Consider the following 24929-nt stretch of genomic DNA (forward strand, 5'->3'; position numbering starts at 1 on the left):
ACTCAGGGTCCCTTTTGGACCTTTGTCGAACGTTAAAACGCTCACCTCGTGTGACGGGTCAGATCTCTGCTGGAATCCCTCACGGCCTTTGTAGAAAATAGTCATAGATAGAGTTCACAGTCTTAGATACGTACTGCGTACGCTTTCTCACAGACATGTGTCAAAACATAGAAGCCGTGTCTTACATGACTAATTTTGAAAAGGACTTTAATTAATTATATATATGCACCAAAACAAATCAAAATGAAGACTGTCAAACTCGTATAATTTTGATTCAGATAAACAAACAGATAGAGCATGGTAGGTCACCTCATCCGAAGTTCAACTAAACCGTTGGGACAGGTAAAAAAAGAAGAGGTGCTGAGACCAGAGAAAAACAACACTTTAACCGAAGATCAACTCAATCGAGATCAACAAAAATGGAGTCAACTGTACAACGGTTTCAATGTGTCTCCAGGTGTCTGCTTCTACAAGGGCGAGGTACGACCCCTTGACGTCAACTGGTACGACGGCTGTGACTATGTCTGCAGCTGTTTCGACGCCGCGAGGAACAGAATTATCTGCACAGAGAAGTGAGTGCTCCACTCTAATTATAGTCTATTCTATGGGGCATAGGGATCCTGCCTCATTGTTGCTGTTACGTTACTGCAATTGTATTTGTTATGTCCACATGGAAAAGATATTAGATTATTATTAAAACTCCACGTTTAAAAGTTACGGCACTCAATAAAAACAGAGGCTTAGACGGAGAGAAATTGAAAGGTAATTTTCAAAATCAGATTTTTTGAATTGATTGTATCAATGGCCAATAGCAGCTTGATTGGCGAGTTTTAACAACGAGTCTTTAGCGAAAACACAGTGGACAAAATGACCTGAAAAAAAGTATTTCAAATTGCACATTATGAATTTTGCCTTTAGTAAGACAAGCAGGATACACCTACAAAATAACGGTCATTAAGTGCAAGGTAGTATTATTATTATTATTATAGTTGTAGACAGACAGAAGTAGGGCCTAATAAATTGTGTCCTCCAACTATCTGCAACACATTCAAGGGACCGACAATTGTTCAACCAAAAGGAGGTAGAGATAGCTTGCTCTTTAAGTCAAACCTCGTTGTACCGCCACCCTTGAGACGAGCAAAAGTTTAGCGGAACAGCGGGGCTGGCAGTTCAATGGGGTTCCTCTCAGTGGCGGTGGGTGGACCAAAATTTGGGTGGGGCTTAAGTTGCTTCCTCTTCTTTACAACCAAATAGCGAGCAATAAGAACTGAACAATGATGATTTGTCATACTCACTGTGAGCCACGGCATTTTTAGAACCACTGAAACGAGAAGAGTCACGTTGTCTTCCATCTCTTTGTTCTATGTTAAATTCTTCTGAATGGTGGGGACCAAGCTGTTTCACCTCCAAATTTCATCTAGATCTACTTAATTTTCACTTAAGTTGTAAGAAACTTTCATTCACTTTGGGATAGACAATAGAGGTGGGGGTGGGGGTTAGGGAGCTCAAGCCCGTGAGCCCTTCACTGCCCACCACCACTGGTTCTTCTGTTCTATAGTATAGCCTCGACTGCCCTCCTCTCTCTCTCTGATCTCTCACTCTCTCTCTGATCTCTCTCTCTCTCTCTCTCTCTCTCTCTCTCTCTCTCTCTCTCTCTCTCTCTCATCTCTGTCTTTCCCGTGGGAGAAGAATTATCATTATCAAGTAGCCAACCAGTGGGTGTCGTGCGCGTGTGCAGTGTGAGTGTGTACCTCTGGCGGTCAGTTCGCAGGTGGTATGGCAGGGCAAATTTGTATATTATATACTAGTTAAATGTAAATGACGGCCGCACAACTGAGACCGTGGATGGTGGATGGCAGTGTGAAGGAGTAAATATTATGATTAAATAGACACTTCTTTTCGTACACTGGTAAAATCTGGCGGTAAGCGGGGCTTGTGATATATAATTATTATAATGGTATAACAAGAGGGGAGGGGCGGGGGGTACCCAAAGTTTAATGGTCTATTAGGAACTGAATGTGCCTTTATTTTCTTTTTTTTCAGGTGCACACAGTGGGGTTCACTGCCGGCCGAGCTTGCAGGGCAGTGTTCGTTGGTCAAAGAGTCTGGCGACTGCTGTCAGAAACTCGAGTGTAACGCCTGAGGCAATCGCAGCGAGATAGGAATTTCTGTTTGTGAAAGATTGAGTGTTCTCATTGCCACTGCTTGATACATTATCTATGATATAATTCATACAATAAACTCAGCCTTCAGCAGTGAAATCTTGCCTGTTTGTGTTCTTTTTGTCCGTTTGTTGTTGTTGTTGTTGTTGTTGTTGTTTGTTCTTTTTTGTCGTTTTTTTTGGTGTGCATCGACACTACTAATGGTTCAAGGAAGACTGTCGTCTGTGGTGTAACATTTGGTGTGGAATTGGACAATCTGTGTTATGGTTGAAGGCTACTGGTTTGGACATTGGAAGCGCCTCTTTACCACGATGTAGTCAATTTGGTTGTGATGTTCCCCGTTTGGGCTGTGCCGGGTCCCTCTCCTTGATGCTTCGAGTTTGTGTGGGCCAAATATCTAAGCAAGGTTCAGATCATGAAGGCTTGCATATTTCAGTAGTCTAAAGCCTCCCTCGTGGGTCTCGGAGTTGGAGTAGAGATCGCAATGAAGAGCCTTTGTTGTGCACGACAAAAGAAGCAGTGACAGTGTCATTTTTGTGTTGCTGAAATTGTTTTCAACAACATTCTGAATATCTTCAAAATAAGTGCAATATTCTTCAATTTCATATCTGTTTGAACAAATATTACGAACCCAAGTGCTTTTGAGTTGTTTGTTTTCCTCTCCAACTTCCTTTTTCCCCTCTGCAAAACACAAAAAGATCCACTGTTAAAATTGTATGTAAACAGTGAAGATTAAAGCAAAAATGAACTATGTTATTTTCCACTGGAGGTGTACCAAACAGTGATTGTCACGACAGTTCTTACAAAGCAAAGGTCCACAACTGTAAGTTGTCCGTCTCTCGGGAAGTCGGTGGTTGAAATGGAACACTGGTTTTTACATTGGAAATCCATAAACATTCCGCTTGGATGTGTCCACCAAAACGACACGACACCTCCCGACAAAACACGGGTCATCTGGATGGAAAGCCGGATGCAGCTTATTCTTTATTTTAAGTTGGGCCATTGTGGTGACTCATCAGCGTTAGATCCAGTCAGAGCTAAAAAGTATTTTAAAAAATCCTAATGTTCAATTCGAGGGAAAATTTTAATGTATTCATTATCTGAGGCTGAGTCTGCGTGCAGCAAGCCACTTGTTTTTGCTTTGGTGTGTTTTACGCGCTTGCAACTGCATAAGGTCATGAGTCATATGAGTGTACGGGACAAACATTTTCAGTTTGGTAGGAATTTATTTTGAATTTTCCCCTGGTGGCGGCCGAAGCCTACTCTTATCGATTTTAGACCACCAACGGATCTTTAACGTGTGCAACTTGCACACGGGGCCTCTGAGGATCCCCCCCCCCCTTATCCGAGAGAGCTAGGTGTTAGATCTTACCTACCATAAGATCAGGGGTGTGGCTGAAAGACAGCAGTACGAATGAGCCATGGAGTAGCAGTAGAAAGGCTGCTATGGTATCCATACGACGTGGTGAACTCTGCGCCACCACTTTCCAAAGAGGAAATTTACTCGTTCATCTGATCCGTACGCTTTGCATAGCAGTTTGACAAAATGATTTTTTGAGAAATACTGAAAGTTTCAAAGAGATCTTCGTACTAGAAGTATTCTAAAATGTGAAGAATACAACCCCGGAGGTACAAAATGACCTGGGGGCGTACGGATAGGGTTAAATGCATATTAGTTGGACACACGAACACTTAAAACTCAAAATCACGGATAGCTGAGAGCTCGTACAATTTGCCATTCCACGACTGACATCTCTTATTAATTGTTCACGATACGGCTAACTCGAATTATGAATGTGTCGAATACATTTGTCAACCCCTGACGTGTTTTTGAGTCATCCGTGCCGGGCTGTAATAATGTTACTTATTAAAACAATGTCTTTTCCCCAATTTTCCCCTTGCGTTCATTGACCTGACCTCTTGACTATCTATAACGCGTTAACGGTTAATGAGAAATGTCAGTGTCGTCAGAGCTACTCACACGTTGGTGGGGGTGTTTGGTAGGTCCCATTTCTTTCCTTTCCTTCTGTCTGTCGTACTTTTCCCCAACACTAAATGACAATTATGTGTAGATGTGCTTCTTTTTACTCAACGTCGGTTGACACGCACGCTGAAGGTCTGAAGAACTGACCACTCGAGTCAAAAAATCGTCATTTCTGCTTTTTGATGGACACGCGGCCTCAACTGTCAAGACGTTAGGTATAAACCGCTATAAAACAAAAAGATCAATAAAGTCTATCACACGCACAGCTTAGTCTAACCTGTGGCTTTACGCTCTTTATTGTTCCACACAAAAGACGTGGGATCGACTCACGTGTGGGGAGGCCTTTTTCTGTCTCCACCTGCCTCCTGGGACATTGTAATTTGTTTTCCTCTCAGTCCGGGTCGACCTTGGCATGTAGGGTCGAAGCAGCCCGCCTTCTTAATGACTTCAATTGTGTTGGAAGAGGCATAAAACATTTACAGTTTCTTTCTAGTTCTAGTCAAAGAATAAAAGAACGTCAAGAGGGAGCAAGATAACTGCATGCGCGTTGCTATTGTGTCCCAGAGGCTATTAGAACAAACATACATCATCTCAATCTGTCTTGAGCGATTGCCATGCGCAGGGAAACAAAAACGAATAGCAACAAGTTGCATGTACAGCTCCAGATTCTGCTGGATCAGGGGCTAAGCTACAGGGCGATCCAAAAAAAACTTTACAACTTTTTGATAAATATTTCATTCCAAACTGAAGCTTTACGTTTAAAATTTGTACACAACATTTGGTAGCCAAAAGGAATTTGTCTGATATTCATTTTAGATAACTCCATAGAATAGTTTTGCTTTACAGAGCGCTTAAAAAAAACTACAACCCATTTTCAGCTATGTCCCCATTTTCGTGTCATGACGTACTAGTTTGCATTAGGCATTCCACTAAAAGTCCCTACGATTGCGCCTTATTGCAAGCTACAATAATAGTCGAACAAGCAGATATAGTTTTTCTCAAGTTTCCTTCGCCAGCTGAGAACACGGTATTGAACATTACCTTGCCCCTACCTCATTTCGTAAGTTTCGCACAAGGTACGGAAATAATGATAAAGTGCCCTTAAGGCCTTCTAAAATGTCAGGGTGAAGATGTTCCATCAGTTAGGACATGTAGAGAATCAGAACTAAAAATTCCCAGACAAATGGACCACTTCAGGTTGAAAACACACCATTCGCACCCCTTTAAACGTCACCAGGGTGCAGATGTCAGTAGATTTGTCCCACGAGACGTCCGTCTCTAGACAATGCCTGTAGCTAGGACTTTCCTAAATCTCAACGGTCGGCATTCTTAATGCAGATCTTCTTTTACGACTGTACCCAGAGGGTAGCAGTGCGTTCATGATTCCCCGATCGTCTTGAAAAGCGTGAATTTGACAAAGCCTAAAAATAATAGCATTTTCATAATCAGCCCAAAACTTTAGAAATAGGCCGAACTCACAGAGACGTGTGTGGCAAAAAGATTATCAAGCCAGCCACCAATGGATGCAGTGTGCAGTAAGTGTAGTATGTAACTATGTACCTCTGGCAGCCAGTTCGCTGGCAGTATAGAGGGGCAAATCTACATTAATTTGAGAAGGCTGTATAACCAGACAGTTGGCAAATGGCGGTGTGAAGGCGCAAATACTGTTTATGCCAGCGTTCCTTTTCATACATTGGCAAAACCTGGTGGTAAGCGGGCTGGCGGTATAAAGGGTGTGTGTGTGTGTGTGTTGTTGTTGAGTATGATAGGTTCGAATGTATATGTCAACCGACCTTTGGTTGGTGATGACCTATAGTCTTTGGAAGCTGGTTCACACTGGCCCTACATACGAGCATGTGACGACAAGTGGTGCTTCATGACGTTACTGGCATTGGGCTTGCTTTCTCATTTTTGTATTGTCTTCTTAATTTGTTCTTTGAGACTGCTTGGCAGATTAAGCAAGCTGGCAAAGCCGAAGAGAAAGCACAAAGTGTACAGCCTGCTGCTCAAACTGCAGTTACAGAAAGAGGTAAAAACTTTCAAAAAGTGAAAGTTGCCACAAGCATCGCATCCACTACTCTACGCTGTCGACAATCATTACTATTTGACCAACCCTCCGCAAACTGAAAACCCGGCTAAACAGAAGATTATCTAGTGGTTCCGCTGATTTCAGTTTAAGCAGGCTAAACCGTAGGAACAATAAATTACATACCAATTTGACAGAACAACATCTTCAAGAATTGTGAATTTAATTAAATCTAGGTAGGATTACAGGAAGAAGCTTGTCTTTAGAATTCTTCTACTGTACTTCTTGGCCAGTCTTCTTGGACAGTGGATAAATATTCAGTATTAATAAACAGATGTTTGTGGCAACAAGTTGAATTTTTTTTTAGGTTGTGTGTTTCAACTCCTGTTTCTCGAATCCCCTTAAGGTAAGAAAACATGACAGAACATCAACTGGAGTGTAAAGCAAAAGTCACAGCTAGTGTCAAGTCAGTTTTCGCACACGCATTTCAAACTAGAAAAACCCATGACAAGCAGGTGAGCTGTTTTCAACAATATGGGTAATACAAAAGTATTTTTCCACGTTGGACTTCATTTGTAACAAAGAAAACAAGAGCTTTCTTTTGTCTTTCCCCAGCAAGAGGAAACCTTTAATATTTCACATAATTTCAGCTTTCAATTCTGTGCAACAATAGAGTTTCAAACATGAGGAGCAAAACCAGATTAATTTTCCCTACATAAACATACATACAGAACAAACATTTTAAAACAATAAATTGTATGTACTGGTAAACATACACTATGATACACACCGATTCATAGAAAAGAGTAAATACATACAGAATGAGTTCATCCAAATGTTGGCGCTATTACTGCAATGTCAAGACAGTCAAAAAATATTTGCAACAATTACAAAAACCCAATCTTTATTTTTTTAAAAAGTAAAAGAGATGACAATGACTTGTAGCACCTATGGATTGATGAATGCATTCCAGTCACTTCTCAAACTGAATGACACTAGGTAAACCTGTAAAATTTACCTACTTTAAAAATCCCAAATAATGACTGCACAAAAAATAAGAAAAAGAGAAAAAAGAAAAAAAAGAAATAGTGTGGACAGAAACAATTCTCACATGTCTCAAAGACCACTGTCTTTATTGAAGCTGTTGCAAATAAGGCAAGGCTAATGAAAGTAGCAAAGCCCAGTTTTATAGCTCTTTATGGTAGTCTATTACCATGCTGAAATAGACAAATCACTTCACCCTTAAAACCCTGAATTCTTCTTTTTCATACCTCCCTAGAATCCTGAATTAAAATTGAGATGCTAGAAAAAATTAGGTTGGTTCATTATTTTGTTTACTGTGTCTTTAATTGTTGTTAGATTTTACTGAAGTTTGAAAATGTTATTTATATATGAATGCACAGTCTGAACAAAGGGGGAAAAGGTTAAAACACTGGTTTTTAGGACCAACTCTATGAGTTAAGTCTTGTGTGTGATCCCCGACTCCACTTCAGTCAAAGTATTATTAGACCCAGCTGTAGATCTAGCCTCTGGTAGCTTTAGTGGTGATCCCCTGCCAATTCCACTATCGTCAAAATCATCATCGATGTTATGCAGAACATGGCAATCGTCTTCAGCTGTCATATTTATCGATATATCCGACTGGGAGATCATTATTGGGATCTGGTTAGGATAAAAAATGTCAAAAATTTTGCGGCCTGAAGAGCCTGGCAGCGAAAAGTGGCTAATTTTTCTTAAAAACGCGCAAAATTTCCAAACTTTCGGTGTAGAACTGCTCTCATGACTATTATCGGTACTTTCTGCTCGCGACAGAGTCATCTGGAGTTACATCCCCTGTTTCTAGCACTGGGAATTAAACGATAAAGTCGACCAGCGGTAACCAGCGGTATATGAAAATAGGGCGTCAGCGGTTACTAGCGGTATAGGGTTTTAAGGGTTAATCATCAAAGTCAGGTTATTGGGTCCACGTTATATAATACACCCCAGCATTGGAACAAATGTTTACCCTTGTTATGAATACAGAGATACCATCAAATAACAAATGGCCTTAAGAACAAGTAATGAATAACCAAATTATTTGAACTCTATGAACCTGAGTGCACTCTACTTGTGCCACTCAGAGCACTGAAAGCCCGTATGAATGTATGACGGTGCAAACAACCTAGCAGCTGACCCAAGGGAGCTCATGAGCACCGGTCCTGTAAATCTCAGGGGACCACAGTTTAGCCATGGCAAAAAGCATTCGCTAGAGATTTTGTGGGGTCACCAACAAGCGCTTATCTGCAGTCCATAAAAATTAAGACAATCACCTGTGCAAACAGCCACTCCCCCCCCCCCCCCCCCTTCGATCTTTTTTTACATTATAAAGACACTGTGGAAGACGGACCTTTTGTCCTTGACACTGGGAGGCCGTTTTAGAGAGTATCGACTGTAAATGGATTTAAAACCAAAACCAAAAGAAAAAAAATACCACCAGTATTAACGTTTGTGATTACACTTCAGTTTTTTTCTCCCCTCAGTGACTAAAGCATCACTTTGACACCTTGTTGCTTTAAGCAAATCTCTGTGTAGCTGCCGATAGATCTAGGAGTCCATGAGTTCCACGGCCATATCTCTCACACGCTGAACTTGGTCCTCGGTGCCGTAACTCTCCTCAAATCGCACAAACTTTTGCAGCAGGAAGGACAATTTTTTCGAGTTCAGTTTCTGCTTAACCGCTCTTTCAAGAATATGTCTGAAAATGACAGAAATCAAAATCTTTAGAATCTAACAAAGGCTGTAAATGAATCAGTTTCTCAGAATTTTCTTCGAGGAAAAATGAAGAAGAGATTTTAGCAATACTCAAAGAAACAGCAGTTTGTAAAAAAATCAAAACAACTTACAGCTAATGTTAGTGGCAACTTTCGAAAAAAAATAAATAAAAAAGACTGCCAGGCTACCTTTTCATAACAGTCGTTACCTTTTCTTTTCCTAACAGTGGGTATTTTACGTCTGAACGACCCTTCTGTAAATTACAACTAAAGTTCATACATATTTAGCAATTTTTTCTTTTATTCCCATCTGAGACATCTAAATATTCTGTTAAACACACAGAAGATGTTCCCTGTGTAAAACATGGGATGGGCCATCAGTGCTGTCAGACGTTTCCCGTGGAAAATGCGGGATTGTCATTATCGCTGTATAGCGCTCATATGAATGCCGCTAAAAGCACGCGATCAACTTAGATGCATGCATAGACATTTGTTTGATTCCACAAAAATTTCACGGAAATCGGTCCATAACTTTGTGACCCAGAGAATTTTTAGTTAGGTGACTGAAAAGACTACTTGTGTTGTAAATTGCAGTGACTGACTTATTTGTAAATTTTTAAACATTGAATTTTTTAATACCGTTTTACAAAACATCATGACAAATAATCTAGAAGAGATAGACTCTTGTACTTTGGTATGTTTATCGTTTTTTGTTGTTCTTGATTGTGCCAAAAGGGCACTGCAATTGGTTCAATGGTTCAGATTTTATATAATTTTGAAAAAAAAACCCCAAAACCCTCAGTCTACGGTGCTTGTACATGATAGTAAAACCCTTCAGTCTTCAGTGGGTTAAAAAAAAGTGTGCAGGAAAGATGTTTTTAGTAAGAGCTTTACGGACAATGGCTATCTGTAGTGTAAAAAAAAGTGGATTAAAATTATTAAAAGGGCATTGAGTCTACCATCCCCCCAGATATGAAATAATAGTTTTGTGTCTCACCTTGCCCCATCAGTATCTCCAACTTTGGCGACCATGTCTACATACACAGACCACAGGTCAGTGCGACCTGGGTAGCTGGCAATCAGGTTCTCAAACATAGTACGCCCTCGCTCTGCATCGCCATGGGAGAACTCCAGTGTTGCAAATCTTGTGATTATTTCAACATCTTTGGAGAGAAAGGAATAAAGATGAGATTGAAAATACAGACTGAAGACTCTTATCTTGACTTTTGATGAGAAATGCAACAAACTCACATGCCATGGTGACACATTATATTGCTCTCTCCCAAGCTTGTCATGAAACCACAAAATGCAATATTTGTGCAAAAAAAAACAAAAAAGGAAGTGATAACATTGGAGAAAGTGACAAAATACATTTGAAGATTTTATAATACTAACTACAATATAAAAACTGGAAGAAAGTGACAAAACCAACTTGAAGGTATATAAAATAACATGGTGAAATATTGAAGAAAGAGACAAAATGTAGCTTTTACTGTAATGATGAGACTATCAGGAAAAAAATCCAATCCCTTTTCTATTCATATGACATATGTGGTAACTCCAGGGAGTACACACCAGGGATTAGAGGTAAAACCAGAGCGTTCACCAATACAAGCACAAATTGTCAGCAAAAGATGATATCGTTATGCAAATAAGAAATAACTATAAACATAGTTTACAAAAAGAATTTAAAATAGGGTTTAAAGAAAAGAACAGACGCTTATAAACAATATTTTGACACTTACGATCCTTCTTATCAAGTACAGTTATGCACCGTTGAAGCAAATTCCGAGCAGATTGAATGCGATCAGCCTTGAAAAGGAACTGAGCGTAAGACTTCCACACAGACTTGTCCTTCTTGTATTTTCTTGTCATTACAATATACAACTGCTCTGCATCCTGGGAAGGAAAAATAGCATAACAATTTATGGAAAAATCGAAGGAAAAGAAAAAGACCTAAACCTTAGAAATTGAAAAATATGTTTTCAGTGTTCAATAATGAAAAATAGGGTTATGCATTTTTTCTTTTTGACAGCCCTCCCCTCCTTCCCCTTTGATTGCAGATATTTTATGCCCCTATTGGTACAGTTTAGACAATAGAAGGCTGGCTATTCAATCCTGCCTATCAGGACAACCCAAGCTGAGTGGGACACAGCACTTTAGGAAACAGATGGGAGATACTGGATAAAATAACATTCCTGTCCAGGAATCAAACCCAAATCTTTTGCATGAACTGTTGCAAGGTCTGATCATAACACCACAGAAGCTGGACTCATTTTTTGTTGTTGAACAAAGTGATGTTGAAGTAGGGGAAGAGGAAACAAAGATGAGGAGAGATAAAAAACACATAAGCCCAGCATGATCACTGGATCCGCGACATCGCTATTGATGACACAACATCAAAACCAATCTTGCCTCCCACAACGACGACGTTCACTCATGCACAATATTAAAACCAATCTTGCCTCAAACAACAACGTTCACGACATGACATGAAAACCAATCTCACCTGCCACTATAACAATGTTAACGACACAACATCAAACCCAATCTCCTCACCTCCCACAATAACAACATATACCTTCTTCTTCTATCCTGTGGTTGGGGCAACCATGGGGGCACCACTGCTCTCACCATCTATGTTTGTCCTCTGTTTTCCTCAGATTGTCACCCATCGTCTTTCCTGTCCACTCTGTAATGTTGTACTCCCATTTCCTTTTCTGCCTTCCTCTCTATCTCTTTCCTTGTACGGTTACATATACCACATGACATTAAAACTAACCCCACCTCTGTGACAATAATTTTTACGAAATGACATCAAAACCAATCTCACCTCTGTGACAATAACATTAACGAAATGACATCAGACAAAACCAATTCACCTCTGCAACAATAACGTTAACAAAATGACATAAAAACCAATCTCACCTCAGTCTTCCCTGCACTGACATACATCTCACACTGTTTGAGGTAGACGTTCAGTGGCTCATTGTACTGAACAGCTCTCTCAAGCAGTCTCTTCACCTCCTTTGGCTCACTGTAGATCGTCTCCATGTTCAGGTATGCCAACCACACATTCAACTTCTCTTGTTCTTCTCTGTATAGCAGAAATCAAATAAAAAAGACTCATACACAAAGGTGCAAAAGTTGGTTATAATATTATTATAGCCCCCCCATTCAAAATGCTTGACCCAGTGTGCAAAGACGCAGGGTCACTGTGGGGTTGCAGTTATGTCTCTGTAGAACAGTAGACAGTGAGTTGTGATGGTGAGTTTTACTCACAAAAGATTAGTATTTGATCAACACAACTGTGGAAACAGAATATCACAAAAGTCACAAAACTAAAAGTGAGAGGATCAAGAGCTTGCTTCAGGACTTTTCACATCTTTTAATTCCAAAAGACATTCAGATCAACTGGTATAACCGAAAAACAGTGACTGCTATTGTGGTATTGATCTGGTGTGTCCTACGGTAACCTGAAAGACAAACCAACACTGAATCTATCAGTTATGGCCATCATAACTGAAAAAACAACAACAATGCCATAACAGTATTGATCAACAGTGTCTTACCTGAAAGATATGGTTTCCAGAGCCTTCTCTGCCACAGCCCTGGCTTTCTCCAGTTCTCCGAGCTCCACATGGTGCGACATGTAGCGGAGCCAGACCAAGGAGCTGTGAGGAGACTGAAGCACCAGGCGCTCGTAGTCCGCTGCCGTCTGAGGGGTTAGGTTACCTTCCAGCTGGTTCCTCTCATACTGAAACAGCAAATACAAAAAGACATAAAAATGTATAAACAAATCTATTACTTTTTCTTCCTCTTTTCTACATGCTACGCCTGATTAAATAAACATCAAAAGATATAAAAAATGTTCTCTTTACATTGATCCCAGTTTTTTTAGTCAAGAAAAAACATGATAAAAGAGAAAACCAATGACATGATAACAGCCACCCAGTGCAGGGGAAATTAAGATAGAAATAACTGTTGAAAAGAAAAGATATAGGACCTACCAGGGGCATCCTCTAATCCCCAGTAATATCAATTCTACAAGGAAATTCGGTTTACAATAACACTTAAGACAAGATTTTCTTTCAAAGTAAGAAAACGGGGTTCTCAAGGTTTAGAGGCTACAGTGTTTACCTCTCATTCAATAGGTCTGTCCCGTGTTCGGATCCAGATAGTTACGGAAAATTTTCTTCTCTAAAATTTTCTCCTTTCCTGCTCTCTAACAATGTTCTGTCGTCTGCGTTCGTCTCCACATTCTGCCCCCAACCCCTCACCTCTGTTGTCCCCTCCTCTTGACTCTCTCTGCAGCCTTTCCTCCAATACTCCTTGGCTCCTTTATACTGCTGTCTTTCAGCCACACCCCTGATCTTATGGTATGTAGGATCTAACACCTAGCCTTCTCGGATAAAGGCATAATATCTCGGAGGTCCAGTGTGCAGTTGCGTATGTTAAAGATCCCTTGGAGGTCCAAAATCGATAAGAGTAGGTTTTGGCCCCCACCCAGGCAAAATTTATAATTTCCTACCAACTAAAAATTTCCGATGTGTCCTGCGCACTCATATGACCGTATGCAGTTATGAGCGCCATAAAACACTTACAAAAACAAAACAAAATTTAAAAAAAAAAAAGTGAGCAAAAATAATGACAAAAAGTAGGAGACAAAGAATAAGTATGTAAGCACCATCTTTGCACTTCAGAAGACTTCACAATGTTAACAAACACCAGGCACTGTAACTCACACGGCATCTCAGCCACTTATGAATGCACAAACCTCTTGAATTAATTTCTCCTCCTCCCGCTTTTTCTTCTTTCTTGATTTTAGAGATTCAGGAGCAACCTAGAAATTAAAATAAAAAAGATTTATAAAGAAATTAAGATTAAATGAACACAAGTAGAAAAAAAAAGAAATGTCTGCAATGGTGTGAGTGTGTGAAAGGGAGGGAGGAGGGAGGGAGAGAAAGAAAGAAAGAGAGAGAGAGAGAGAGAGAGAGAGAGAGACTGGTATTCATAAACACAGAAAATATCATCAAATGTGAGAGGAAGGGAGAGGGGGAGGGGGAGGGGAAAGAGAGAAAGAGATAGAGAGAAAAAAAAAAAGTGGGGTGGGGGAGCTGATGAGTATAATTATAACACTCCAAAGAAAAAGATGAATGAGAAAAAGTGTCACATATAAAAAAGACTACTTGTGGTGCGTGTGTGAGAGAGGGAGAGAGGGAGGGGGAGAGAGAGAGAGAGAGAGAGAGAGATGACAATTTACAAAGGCAAGCATAACTAAGATTATATCTGTGACAGAGGCTAATACTGTAAAAATCAAAGACTCATTATTTTTCAACCTTCCTACTTTGGTGCAACAAATGGGAATCAGACTGAGAATACTCACAGTGTCATCATCATCATCGTCCTCTTCATTTCCACTGGCGCCATTCTCCTCCCCATGTTCCTTCAGGAGCTGTCCGTCCCATGAGAAGCCAGGCAGAGACAGTCGGGCGGGTGCTTCTGAGGGCTCCTCACTTGTTGTCTGAGAATAAGAAAAATAAATAAAACATCCGCCATAAACATGCGCTGAACTTCTGTTGCGATGTAAAACCCAAAACATGTGTGTCTGATTTTCAGAAAAGTAGTTGATGTTTACAGCACCATTCCCACTTAAAGAAAAGGGAAGAATTTTTTAAAACGTAAATAACAATCAAAAGTCGCAGAGTATCACTCAATCAACTATTTTTAGAAAGGCAGTCAACGTTTACAGCACCATTCCCACTTTAAGAAAAAGAGAAAAAAAATTGAAGTAAACGACAATCAAAAGTCAGAGAGTACCACTCAATCATATGCAACCTAAATTTAAAAAAATGAAAAGCATGACCAAAGACAATAAACAAAATTCAATGCTGAATTCTAACTTACAACTGAGGCAGCTACTGCGGCAGCACTAGTGTTTTCCTCTTCCTCAACCTCTGAGGAACTTTCATTGATGTCCACTCCACTATCCTTCTGCTCTTCAGCTTGAGCTCTCCTCTTCTTCATCTTCTTTTTCAGCCGTCTTTGTTTCTTGAGTGCCTTTTCTGGATCGATTTCCGCCTCCTCTGTTTTTTCAGAGACCGAAGATTTCCTCTTACGTTTTTTTCTTTGAACAACAGGACCTTTGCTGCAACCATAAAACAGACAATGAATCAGTAAGATGATAAAGTTGATGGAGCCAAACTTTTCTGATAAAATTTAACAGTGAAAATTTTAGCTCTCATTCACACGGTTCCCATAAGAGATGGCAACAGCTTGCTCGATTTGTCGTTGTTCAGAGTATAATGTAAACAACAAACCAACAACAAAATTAGAAAAGATGGGCAAACCTCTAAATAAACAACTCTTGAACACTCTCACAGACATCAGAAGCGGAACAATGAAGTTACAGAAAGAGACAAACAGACAGAAACAGAGGGAAAGAAAAGATATAAGACCTAACAATTGCACTCATCAAACATCAAAGACCAGCCCTAGCAGACGAAAAATTGTTTCAGCAAAGGGAAGCACTTTGACACATTAACTCTCACTTAGCACGAGAGGAACGGTAAGACAGACAGAGCCAACAGACAGAAAGGTAAATGTACAAGATAGACTTTGGCTGACCTGTCTTCAAGCAGAGAGAGTGTGGCCATGTCCCCTTCTACACTCTCCACACGGCAGCGGATATATTGACCAACGGCATGCAAGATGGATGGCTTGGACTGAATCACACCCAGACGACCACTGGGAAGCTTCACATGAAGGCATGTGTCTGTCTTCATGCTAGAGATTTGGGCAGTCACGTTTTGGCCAACTTCCAGCTTGATATCCGAACCTGGGAAAGAAAGACCAAAATAAATAAACCAGTAAAACCCCGATGTCACAAACAATTGATGTTAAATTATTTTTGCTTAGTCAAGGTCTACCTTTATTGCCTAAAATATACGCAGCTATTTTCTAAACAACTTGTAAAAGTCTAGACGCCATAATTTTTAACCACGGAACACCTGTAATATCTATCAAGTATGACCTTAGAGGCATGCACTAAAAGTTCTTCCCATTGGCACAACTGACAATATTCACAGGTTTGAGAACATTGAAATATTAATTAGGTGGGAGAAGGAAAGGAAGAAAGGGTTGTATTTTGAAACTAAAAATACCCAGCAAATTAATTTGTACAAAACTTGTAAAATTTACATAGGTGAAATCACAAAGAAAAATGTAATTTACAGATATGATGAATAACTCATTAAAAAACAACCCCCCCTCCCAACAAAAACTATTTAAGAAGGAATAGAGCTCAGTCTTGATGCAGTGGCAAAGAGTCTAACAATTACACTGCAGATGATGGTGAGTGACTCAAACTCTTGCTCTTGTTTTACACAAAGATTCCAGTAATAAATACGGTTATAAAACTGACAACTTCTACTCTCTTCTAACCCCCTCCCGTGTACGTACCCACAAGAGACAGCACCAGCTTGTCCGAGTCGTCATTGTTCAGAACCGTTGCCAGCAGGGCTTGACCAGGAAGGAAACGATTGGTGGCATCATTGACCACAGACATGTCCTCCGACACACGGAAAAAGTCAATGTAGCCCTGCTGAGAGAGCCCGACCTGTACCCACACCTTGTGGCCAGACACCTGAGAATTTAAAGCATGAACTCATGACTGATTATAATGATTGTATATATATATACATTACACCCCCATCAACACAATTTTGATCATTTCGAAGGCAGGCTACTTCAATTAAGCCAGCAAGGGGCCAAACCAGGCTGACAGGGAAACAATATCCTTGGAGACAGAGACACAAGAAAAAAAAGTAACTTCCCTAGGTGGGAACTGAACTCATCCCTCTCTTGTGCAATGGCTAAGAGTCTAACCATTACAACACAGACGCAGGTGGCATGTACTTATCAATATTTCAATCTGAGATATATCAAAGACTAACCGAAAGACTACATGACAGTTTCAATGTTTAAGAAGTCATTGTGACTTGGGTGACTCTTGTTACGAAGTACACAGCTCACACTACAGTAACAGACTAAAGCCACAACTGTAACATACATCGCTCACATATACAAGAGACTATTGTGATTAATATAATGAGCGATGCAGTGAATTTGGAGGGTGGTGGGGACCACCCAGGTATTGACATTCAAAGCCCCATTTGTTTTAGTAAGAGTTTTATTGCACTTGCAACACAATAAGGTCATATAAGTGCTGAAGATTAGGTGTGTTACAAGAGAGTAACAAACACAAAATAGAAGGAGGGGAGATAAGGATGATAAATGTTTGATAGGAAAGAAGGAGCAAACAAAACCAGAGCACCTGCCAACCTCCCACTGCCCCATTTGGAAAAGCATACAGGTGGGCGGTAAGAAAATTTTAGCCTTAGGAGACCAAAGAAAGGTTGACAAGCACTGAACAATAGAAACAATGCTATAACTTACACTAGTGACTATTGTGACCTTGTTGTAACTTACGCAAGTGACTACTGCAATGCCGACAACTCACTGTCGTAAGACACACAAGTCAAAATTGCAAAACAGAGACAATTATTCCCAGGTGCAGCAATAAAAGTCACTATCATAGCCTGTTGTGGCAATATGCACAACCCATAACTGTAAAAAAACCCCAGAAACTCAAGACTGTAACATACATAATTCCCATATATCAACTTACACAAGTAACTATCGAAACTAGCTGTAACTTACCTTGATGACAAAGACCCAAACAAGGTCCCCGATTGCCAGGTCCAGCTCAGGCACCAGTAGCTCCTTTGTCTTCCCTTTCAGTTTGCTGAGGACACAGACAAACACTCAGTCACATCCCCCCAAAACACTACAGATTCAAAAATGCTCAGAAACTTAATTCAAAATTAATTTGGATTCTGTCAAGCCACTCTTTAAATATGTCCTGCTTAGTTTTAGTAAGAGTTTTTACGGCATTTGCAGCACAAATAAGTCATATGGGGGCTGGAGATTGGAAGTGTAACTAGAGAGTAACATGAGAAAAATGAAGGATAAAGACAATAGATATTAGATGGGAAAGAAGGAGAAACCACACCAGAGAATCCACCAACCACCCATGCCCTTTCCTGTTTGGCCTGTAAAAAAATATAATGCAGCCCTGCAGTACAAATCGGCGAAAACTAACCAGTTTTTAAAAAAGTACAGTGCTAGTGTTCAACCCCGCCAAACCATGCCACATGTTTCTCCCAAAAACATTTTCTAAGGCTATGATATAAATTAACCAGTAGCCTCATTTTCATCTCTAGAGAGAAAAGTAAGTAGTTGCCAGCGTCAGAAAAAAAATCTTTTACTTTCACTGAGCTTAACATGAATTTGAAAACCGGGTTTACATTTGAATACAGAAAAGAAGCACATCACCACAATAGCAGCCATTTATTGCAAGGCAAAGAAAAGATAGCAACAAAGGGTACAAAAATGAAACCCAACTAGGACCTTTGTTTTTACGCCCCCATCAACACAATCTAGCTAATTTACAAGTTAACAAGGCAGGTTGCTTCCCGGACCTGCCGATAAGGGCCCCGGCTGAGTGGGGTACAAAATCCCAGGAGATAGATGGGATGCTTGATAGCATGCAGGGGTAAAGGCTGACTTGTTTGAAAAGGTAATCAGGGTGAAACAAAGAACCAGGTATAAATGAGGCCACCAACGAAAACTTTTCCACAATAGGAAAATAATTAACATAACTTCTTATTTGAAGTGGCATCACGGAGTTATGAATGAAAACAAATCCTGAATTAATATTGTACAATTGTTCACCTGCAAAAATAATAGAGAAAATATCTCATTAAATGATTTTATTCCCACTTTGGGCAAATTTAACTATAACTTTTTAATGCATGGTGAGAATAATGGTCTCAAGATTTTTCAAAAGTAAATCAAACTAAAAATGTGAATACACAAATAAAACGCAAAGAAGCAGAGCTGACAATACTACAAATTATATATTAGCAGTTTGGTTTCAAATTTGGCAGTCTTTGTCTTGCTTTTCGTGGCCAGGAAATCATGTCGAGATCTGAGTACAGAAAAGTAAAAAGTCGAGAAAAAAAGAACAAGCATTCTCAGCAGCCTCAAGATTAATAGGAGTTAGTCGCCCTCACTTTTTTGAGTAGGCTCTACCAATCAGTGCTTATGACTGCTTATTAGAGTAGCCTGAGAGGGGTGAACAGGGTATTTATGTTCCAATGAAAGTTTTAAGGTAGTGCACCGGGCTCAAAGTTAAATTATCTAAATTCATACGGCCTACGTTCATGGGTGTATTTGATGGCGACAATGTTCCCAAATTACAAAAAGGAAGTAGTGATCATTTGATTTTGTAGACACTTTGCCCCGCGACAGTACGCAACAGCTGAATGCCATATAACATGCATTTATCAGACTGAAAGCTGCTACATCTTCAAAAGCATTGAGTCTCCCACTTTTGTTCAGTAAAACACTTGATCACTTTATTTGACTGAAGTTCTGTCTTCATTTTGTCAGCTGATATCAAGTAAAGGAATTGCAGTACTGAAACCAATTCCTTTGACTTTTGAACAGGAAAACCCCCCACAAAAAACAAACAAACAAAAGATTTTATACTCAAACGCAAAACAAGACTATTCTGAAACAGTCGAATACCTTTCTTTCAGCGTACACTCAAGCAATGTGCGACTTGATTTGACTTTGGTCACTGGTAAGTAGCTGTGGAAGAAAAACAAAAAGAATTTAGTGTGACTTGAAAAAAAAAGTCTGCAAACAAGCAGAAAAAAATCTAACATATTCTGTCAATTTCATTGCTTGAGAAGCTGTAAAAAGTGGAAGTTCTTTTCTCACGCGGGTGGCAGAGAAATGACAGCCAAACTTTAAGGTAAAAAATATTTTGATTTCAAGCAAACTGGAAAAAATGTTGCTGTCAAAGCAGACAAATAGGTCACGGGTCAAGTGACGGCACTGGCAAGACAGAAAGATTTAATTACGATTCGGCCAGATGAGTGTAGGAGACTCGTCAGTGAACAAACAGAAAACAATAAACGATCTCAATGCAAGCTTTTACTTGGACAGGTTCTTTATTCTGAACAACTTCTTCTCACACCTGGCTGTGCTTAGCATGTTGGCCACCTAGCATCATCTAACCACACTCAAAGGACAAGTATCAGCATAACCCAGTGCGTCCATTAGACCGCCATGGCCACACCATCACATTGCCTCAACATATGAGAGAGAGGAAAAGGAAGAAGGAAGAGGGAGAGGGAGAGGGAGAGAGAGAGAGAGAGAGAGGGAGAGAGAGAGAGAGAGAGAGAGAGGGAGAGAGGGAGAGAAAGAGAGAGAGAGAGAGAGAGAGAGAGAGAGAGAGAGAGAGAGAGAGAGGGAGAGAGAGAGAACAAACCTTTGTGACTTGACATCCCTTAAGCCGATCACTCGCACTTTGATCATTTGCTCTGGGTGGAAACGACGCAGTGGGTTCTCTCCCTACGAGAAAAAAAAAAATCCAGTATATGATCATAAACTAAATTAGAAAGGTGAAAAACACAAATAGGTGCCATAACAAGAAACAGAACTCTCTAGTTTAAGTATAAAAATCCCACCAAAGGGAAACTTATAAAAATTTACTCTCCTCTTTGACACCTCCCAGACCCCAAAAGCATACCTGCCAACATTGCCTGGGCCAAAATCTGTAGTTGGACGCAAATTTTTGTCCAAAAATCTGTAGTTGACCTAAAAATTCTGTAGTAGGCTATATTACCTCTTGTCGCATACTTAATTTGGGACCCTTATTAATATTTTATTTTGACCCACATCAAATATGCATGATTGTGTTTGCGACTTCAAACAAATGTAGAAAATGACAAAGAAAAAATGACAAACATGAAAACTACCAGAGGCATTTACTCTATTAGTAGTTGGTGCAGTTCCTGTCCTATTCATACCTGCACCAACACACACACAAATGAAACCAAAAAACCACAACCCCCCCCCCCAAAAACAAAACAAAAACAGAAGCAAAGATGAAGAAAAGGTGGGCCTTGGATGACTTAGGCCTAGCCTTGGCCTTGTGTCTTTGCAGAGTTTACAAGGAAAGAGTATGACGGATCCCGAGTCCACACAAGGCCTGCACCAACACGCGTTTTGCAGAGAGTTTTCTAGATCTAGAGGTAATAAAAAATTTAGAATACTAAATACTTTTTGTCCCCTGGCCTGGTGTTGCCTTCACCCCCCCCCTCCCCCGAGTGTATCTTTAAAAAAAAAATACCCCCCCCCCCATTCCGGAGTCCTATACTACGCAGCGCTCAGACTCTGAATGAACTTTGGTGACCCCCTACAAGTGCCGGTGCTCACAATGTGATGGAACGCGCAAGTTCATTGACCGGTCACAATGGCGAACCCGACAAGACGCTTGTATAACTATAACTTTCTTTTCTTTTTTTTTTTCACAAGTGACAGCACAGGACAAATATTGATTTATTTTCAAGGCGACACAGCGTTTGCCATGCACAGCCTGCATGTTGTTACAATTAATGTTGCGTTATCAAACTGCTACCAGCAAATTTCTGGGTGGTAACGAAAGTGAAAGTATATCTTGATTATCCCGATCAAACGTCGGTATCACACCTGCTTGCCACCATAGCCGCCTGTCTGCGTGGAGAAACATGCTCTCGAGGGAGCCGAATGAATCACAATCGCGACCGGCAAAAATGAACTTTCGGGCGTTATCGGATTTGGTTTTCAAATATTTGATAACTTTCTCAAATTCCCGGGGCCTGGCAGTCACCCTGCTGAATCCCGAAGTCGGTGGCTTCATCTCAAAATCGGTGGATCGGTAGTTTGACCCAAAAGTCGGTGATCTACCGATTTTTCCTGTAGGGTTGGCAGGTATGCAAAAGAAAATAAAACCAAAGGGTCTTTTCCTTAATAACTATCCACAACATAGGTCTAAAGAGGATCTAGAAGACAATCGTCCTCTCAAAAGTTGATTATTTAAAAAAAAACAAAGGTCGTAAAGCCTCTAATATATTCATCAAATTTACTTTGTTCACAAGATGCGGTCACAAACAACCGTACAACAGAAATGTAAAAGTAGTTTACTGTAATGTAGCAATGCCTATGAAAATTTAAATTTTCACTTTAGCCCTTTTTTTTTGGTACCTAAGAAAGAATTTTCAATTATAAGAATTGTGCTTCTTGAATTTTGAGAATCGGTTCATAAATAAAAAAGTTATGGGGTTGTAAAGGTCGGCAAAATATGGATGACCCACATATAGGAAAATACTCCTAAAAAGTGGAACACGCAGTAGCAGATTCTGTAAGAAAATCGACGATATCTCGGTAACTAATCGGAGTGTTTGAGAGAAACTTGGCTACCCGATGTGTTTTTGAGTGTACAAATCATTTCTGCAGTCAGATTTACTACCAATTTTGTAGTTATTTTGTCATAATTAAAATTGTGGTGTATGTATTAAAATTTTGCGAAAAAGGGGTGTCGGGATGAGTCCATTTTATTTATAGCATCGTATCACAACATGGAATCTTTAAGAATATATGTCGGCAGCGTGACTAAATAATTGCAAAGCTTTTTATGATGACTTTAGACCATGCCGACCGTAAGAGATAAGTTAATTCAATCTAGCGTGCCGTACAATTAAAAATTCTTTTTCCCCGTTGAGATGCGAACACCCCGAGACGAGATAACCTCGCCTCGGAATACCCCCATTGCGATGTTACAGGGGAATAGAGAGAAAAACAACCGGATGCGCGCGCCCGCCATTGCCCTATTTCAAGTGACCAATGAACGGGCCAGGAATAGTCATGCGGGGATTTGTAGGTCACATACATTTGCCACGAGAGTGAGGGGAAAATGGCCGGTCTCCGTGCAAAGCCGCTTTGGACACGGGGGTAGTCGTGCATTTATGATCGGGTCTAAATAACTACTTGACACAGAACGTTCAAATTTGAGCACACTACAGAGGATAGATGGATCTATTACCATGTCGGCGTTGAAATTCAAACTCCTTATAGTTTTCGGTGTGCACGATACGAAAGTGTTCCGGACACCAAAAGTATAGGTTAATTTATGTGTACGAACTTCAACGTCCACATATCATTAGTTTGCCCTATTTTCTGATTGGTTGCCGAGTTTCATTCGGATTGATTCGGAAATAGAGCAGACCGAGGTTGACAAAGTTAGTCACCTACGCTTCGGCTGGGTCCGCAAAATCGCCCGTAAACGGGGACCAAATTTTCGCCGCGCAGGAAAGCCCGATTGGCATTGCTATGTAATGTCATCCTGGAAGTTTAGGTAATGACTCACTTGTTTGAGATCATCTGCTGCCTCTGAAATGTGAACTCTTCCATGAAGATTCCCTGCAGCGATATTTAACTGGAGAGGATGAACAGTCTTCACCCTGAATGGAAACACAAATGCAAACACATTAACGATTAGTCTATGATTAATGCAGAAGAATAAAAAAGTAATATAAAGGATGTTTAAGGACCCATTTAAAGTGCAATAAGTGAGTCATCTTTACAACAATTTCAACAAATTTGGCATATAAAATATCAAGTTTTTTTTGTGGAAGGTATTTTTTTGGTGTTTTATGGTGTACCTCTAGACAATGAGAGTCCTCAACAATCAAAATAAAACAATTTAAACTAAAACTGAGTAAAATGCAAAACTTTACTTCTTATAAGAGTTCAGCTACAGGGGTGAGATCAGCCCTTTCTCCTTAAGGGATGAGGGTAGTAAAACCACGACCATCACATTAAACGAATATGTCACTGTGTTGAGTCAGTTGTGGAAAAGGCTGGGGGGAGGGGCAGGGGGTGCATAACACTTACTTTGCTTGCATCAACATGGTAGGGAAAAAAGAAAGATTAACCCTTACTTTGCATCAGCCAAGGCAATATTGGAAAAAAATATCGTACAGACACTGAGCTTCCACTAACTACTAAAAATATGAAAGTATAGTTAAAAACTTGCGCTCTATTATTTCACCACGACAGAAAAAGAAGGAAGTATTGTATCAACAATTATTATGCTTTCACCAAGGCAACGGAAGAAAGTTAAGTATTAACACTTACTTCGCTTTCACCAACTCAGATGAAGACGAATGTTACACATGAACACTTACTTTGCTTCCATAAACGTCTCTGGCTTGATTTGGTGTATGGCTTGTTTCCGTTTCCTCAGCTCTTCCTCCTCTTTGGCTTTTGCTGCTGGGTCATTCATCAAGAGGACTCCTATTTGACTGTCCCCAAAACCCCTACAGACAAAAAAAAAAAAATCCTCATTGAACAAAGCGAGTTCTTGCTTTTTTAAAACACAGTATTGTAATTTCCATGGCAATATTTTGTGTTTGTTCAGAGAAACAGCTGTAGAAACTAAGGACAAAGTTACTAAAGCAAAGGGCTAATCATTAATTAAAACAAAAGTTTTGAATCCCAAGGTCTAAAAATACATAAATACTCACTCTTTAATCACAACATCTGTGAAGGTTCCAACTTTATACATGGGATTAGCTTCCACATCATTCATGTGCTGGAAAAGAAAAAACAAAAACCCAATTATTGAGAGAAGACTTAATGATCCATCACATAAAATATTTAATGAACTGACTAAACTGATACATTTTACTTGTATCATTTTCAAAGCCCCCTTAATCATAATAAAACTTTTCATGAGTTATTAGGAAGCATTCAAGGCATTTTAGAAACAAGAATTTCAACCGTAAGTACTCATACTTCAGAACTAGTCAAATCTAAAAAAGACTCAGCAACAATGGTCTAAAGTTTATTATACATGTACATTGATTTCAGTAACCACCAGACCATAGATCATTTTGCTTCTACATGAATTTTATGACTATTAATCTGGAGTGGGGTAAATTTTTTAATTTGAGTATCTCTATCTCTCGGATTGGCCTATTCCACCCTGATCGGATTGGAGCAAACAAGCAGGGTCGAAGTAGCCTTGATACGATCAAAAGTTATGTTGGAAA

At 39.9% G+C, this 24929-nt stretch overlaps 2 protein-coding genes across 2 annotated transcripts in view; one reads left to right on the plus strand and one right to left on the minus strand.

Moving 5' to 3' along the window:
* The window catches only part of LOC101852162, a gene marked incomplete in the record, with an annotated part of 20773 nt that extends 18512 nt beyond the window's left edge, over nucleotides 1-2261 (plus strand). Inside the window, 2 exon segments of the mRNA XM_013080099.2 lie at nucleotides 458-572; nucleotides 2044-2261. Coding sequence (XP_012935553.1) covers nucleotides 458-572; nucleotides 2044-2143 — 215 coding nt within the window.
* A 4506-nt stretch (nucleotides 2262-6767) lies between these two features.
* The window catches only part of LOC101864445 (protein RRP5 homolog), a 46171-nt gene continuing 28009 nt past the window's right edge, over nucleotides 6768-24929 (minus strand). Inside the window, exons 24-39 of the mRNA XM_005094083.2 lie at nucleotides 24402-24469; nucleotides 24063-24194; nucleotides 23243-23336; nucleotides 20324-20406; nucleotides 19576-19638; nucleotides 17644-17728; nucleotides 16384-16567; nucleotides 15550-15760; nucleotides 14830-15070; nucleotides 14309-14446; nucleotides 13700-13765; nucleotides 12495-12679; nucleotides 11851-12019; nucleotides 10668-10821; nucleotides 9920-10085; nucleotides 6768-8906 (exon numbers count right to left, since the gene is read on the minus strand). Coding sequence (XP_005094140.1) covers nucleotides 8756-8906; nucleotides 9920-10085; nucleotides 10668-10821; nucleotides 11851-12019; nucleotides 12495-12679; nucleotides 13700-13765; nucleotides 14309-14446; nucleotides 14830-15070; nucleotides 15550-15760; nucleotides 16384-16567; nucleotides 17644-17728; nucleotides 19576-19638; nucleotides 20324-20406; nucleotides 23243-23336; nucleotides 24063-24194; nucleotides 24402-24469 — 2190 coding nt within the window. The 3' untranslated portion in view covers nucleotides 6768-8755. The remainder of the gene's footprint in view (nucleotides 8907-9919; nucleotides 10086-10667; nucleotides 10822-11850; nucleotides 12020-12494; nucleotides 12680-13699; nucleotides 13766-14308; nucleotides 14447-14829; nucleotides 15071-15549; nucleotides 15761-16383; nucleotides 16568-17643; nucleotides 17729-19575; nucleotides 19639-20323; nucleotides 20407-23242; nucleotides 23337-24062; nucleotides 24195-24401; nucleotides 24470-24929) is intronic.

The sequence above is a fragment of the Aplysia californica genome, unplaced genomic scaffold, assembly GCF_000002075.1.
Source record: "Aplysia californica isolate F4 #8 unplaced genomic scaffold, AplCal3.0 scaffold00075, whole genome shotgun sequence".
NCBI lineage: Eukaryota > Metazoa > Mollusca > Gastropoda > Aplysiida > Aplysiidae > Aplysia > Aplysia californica.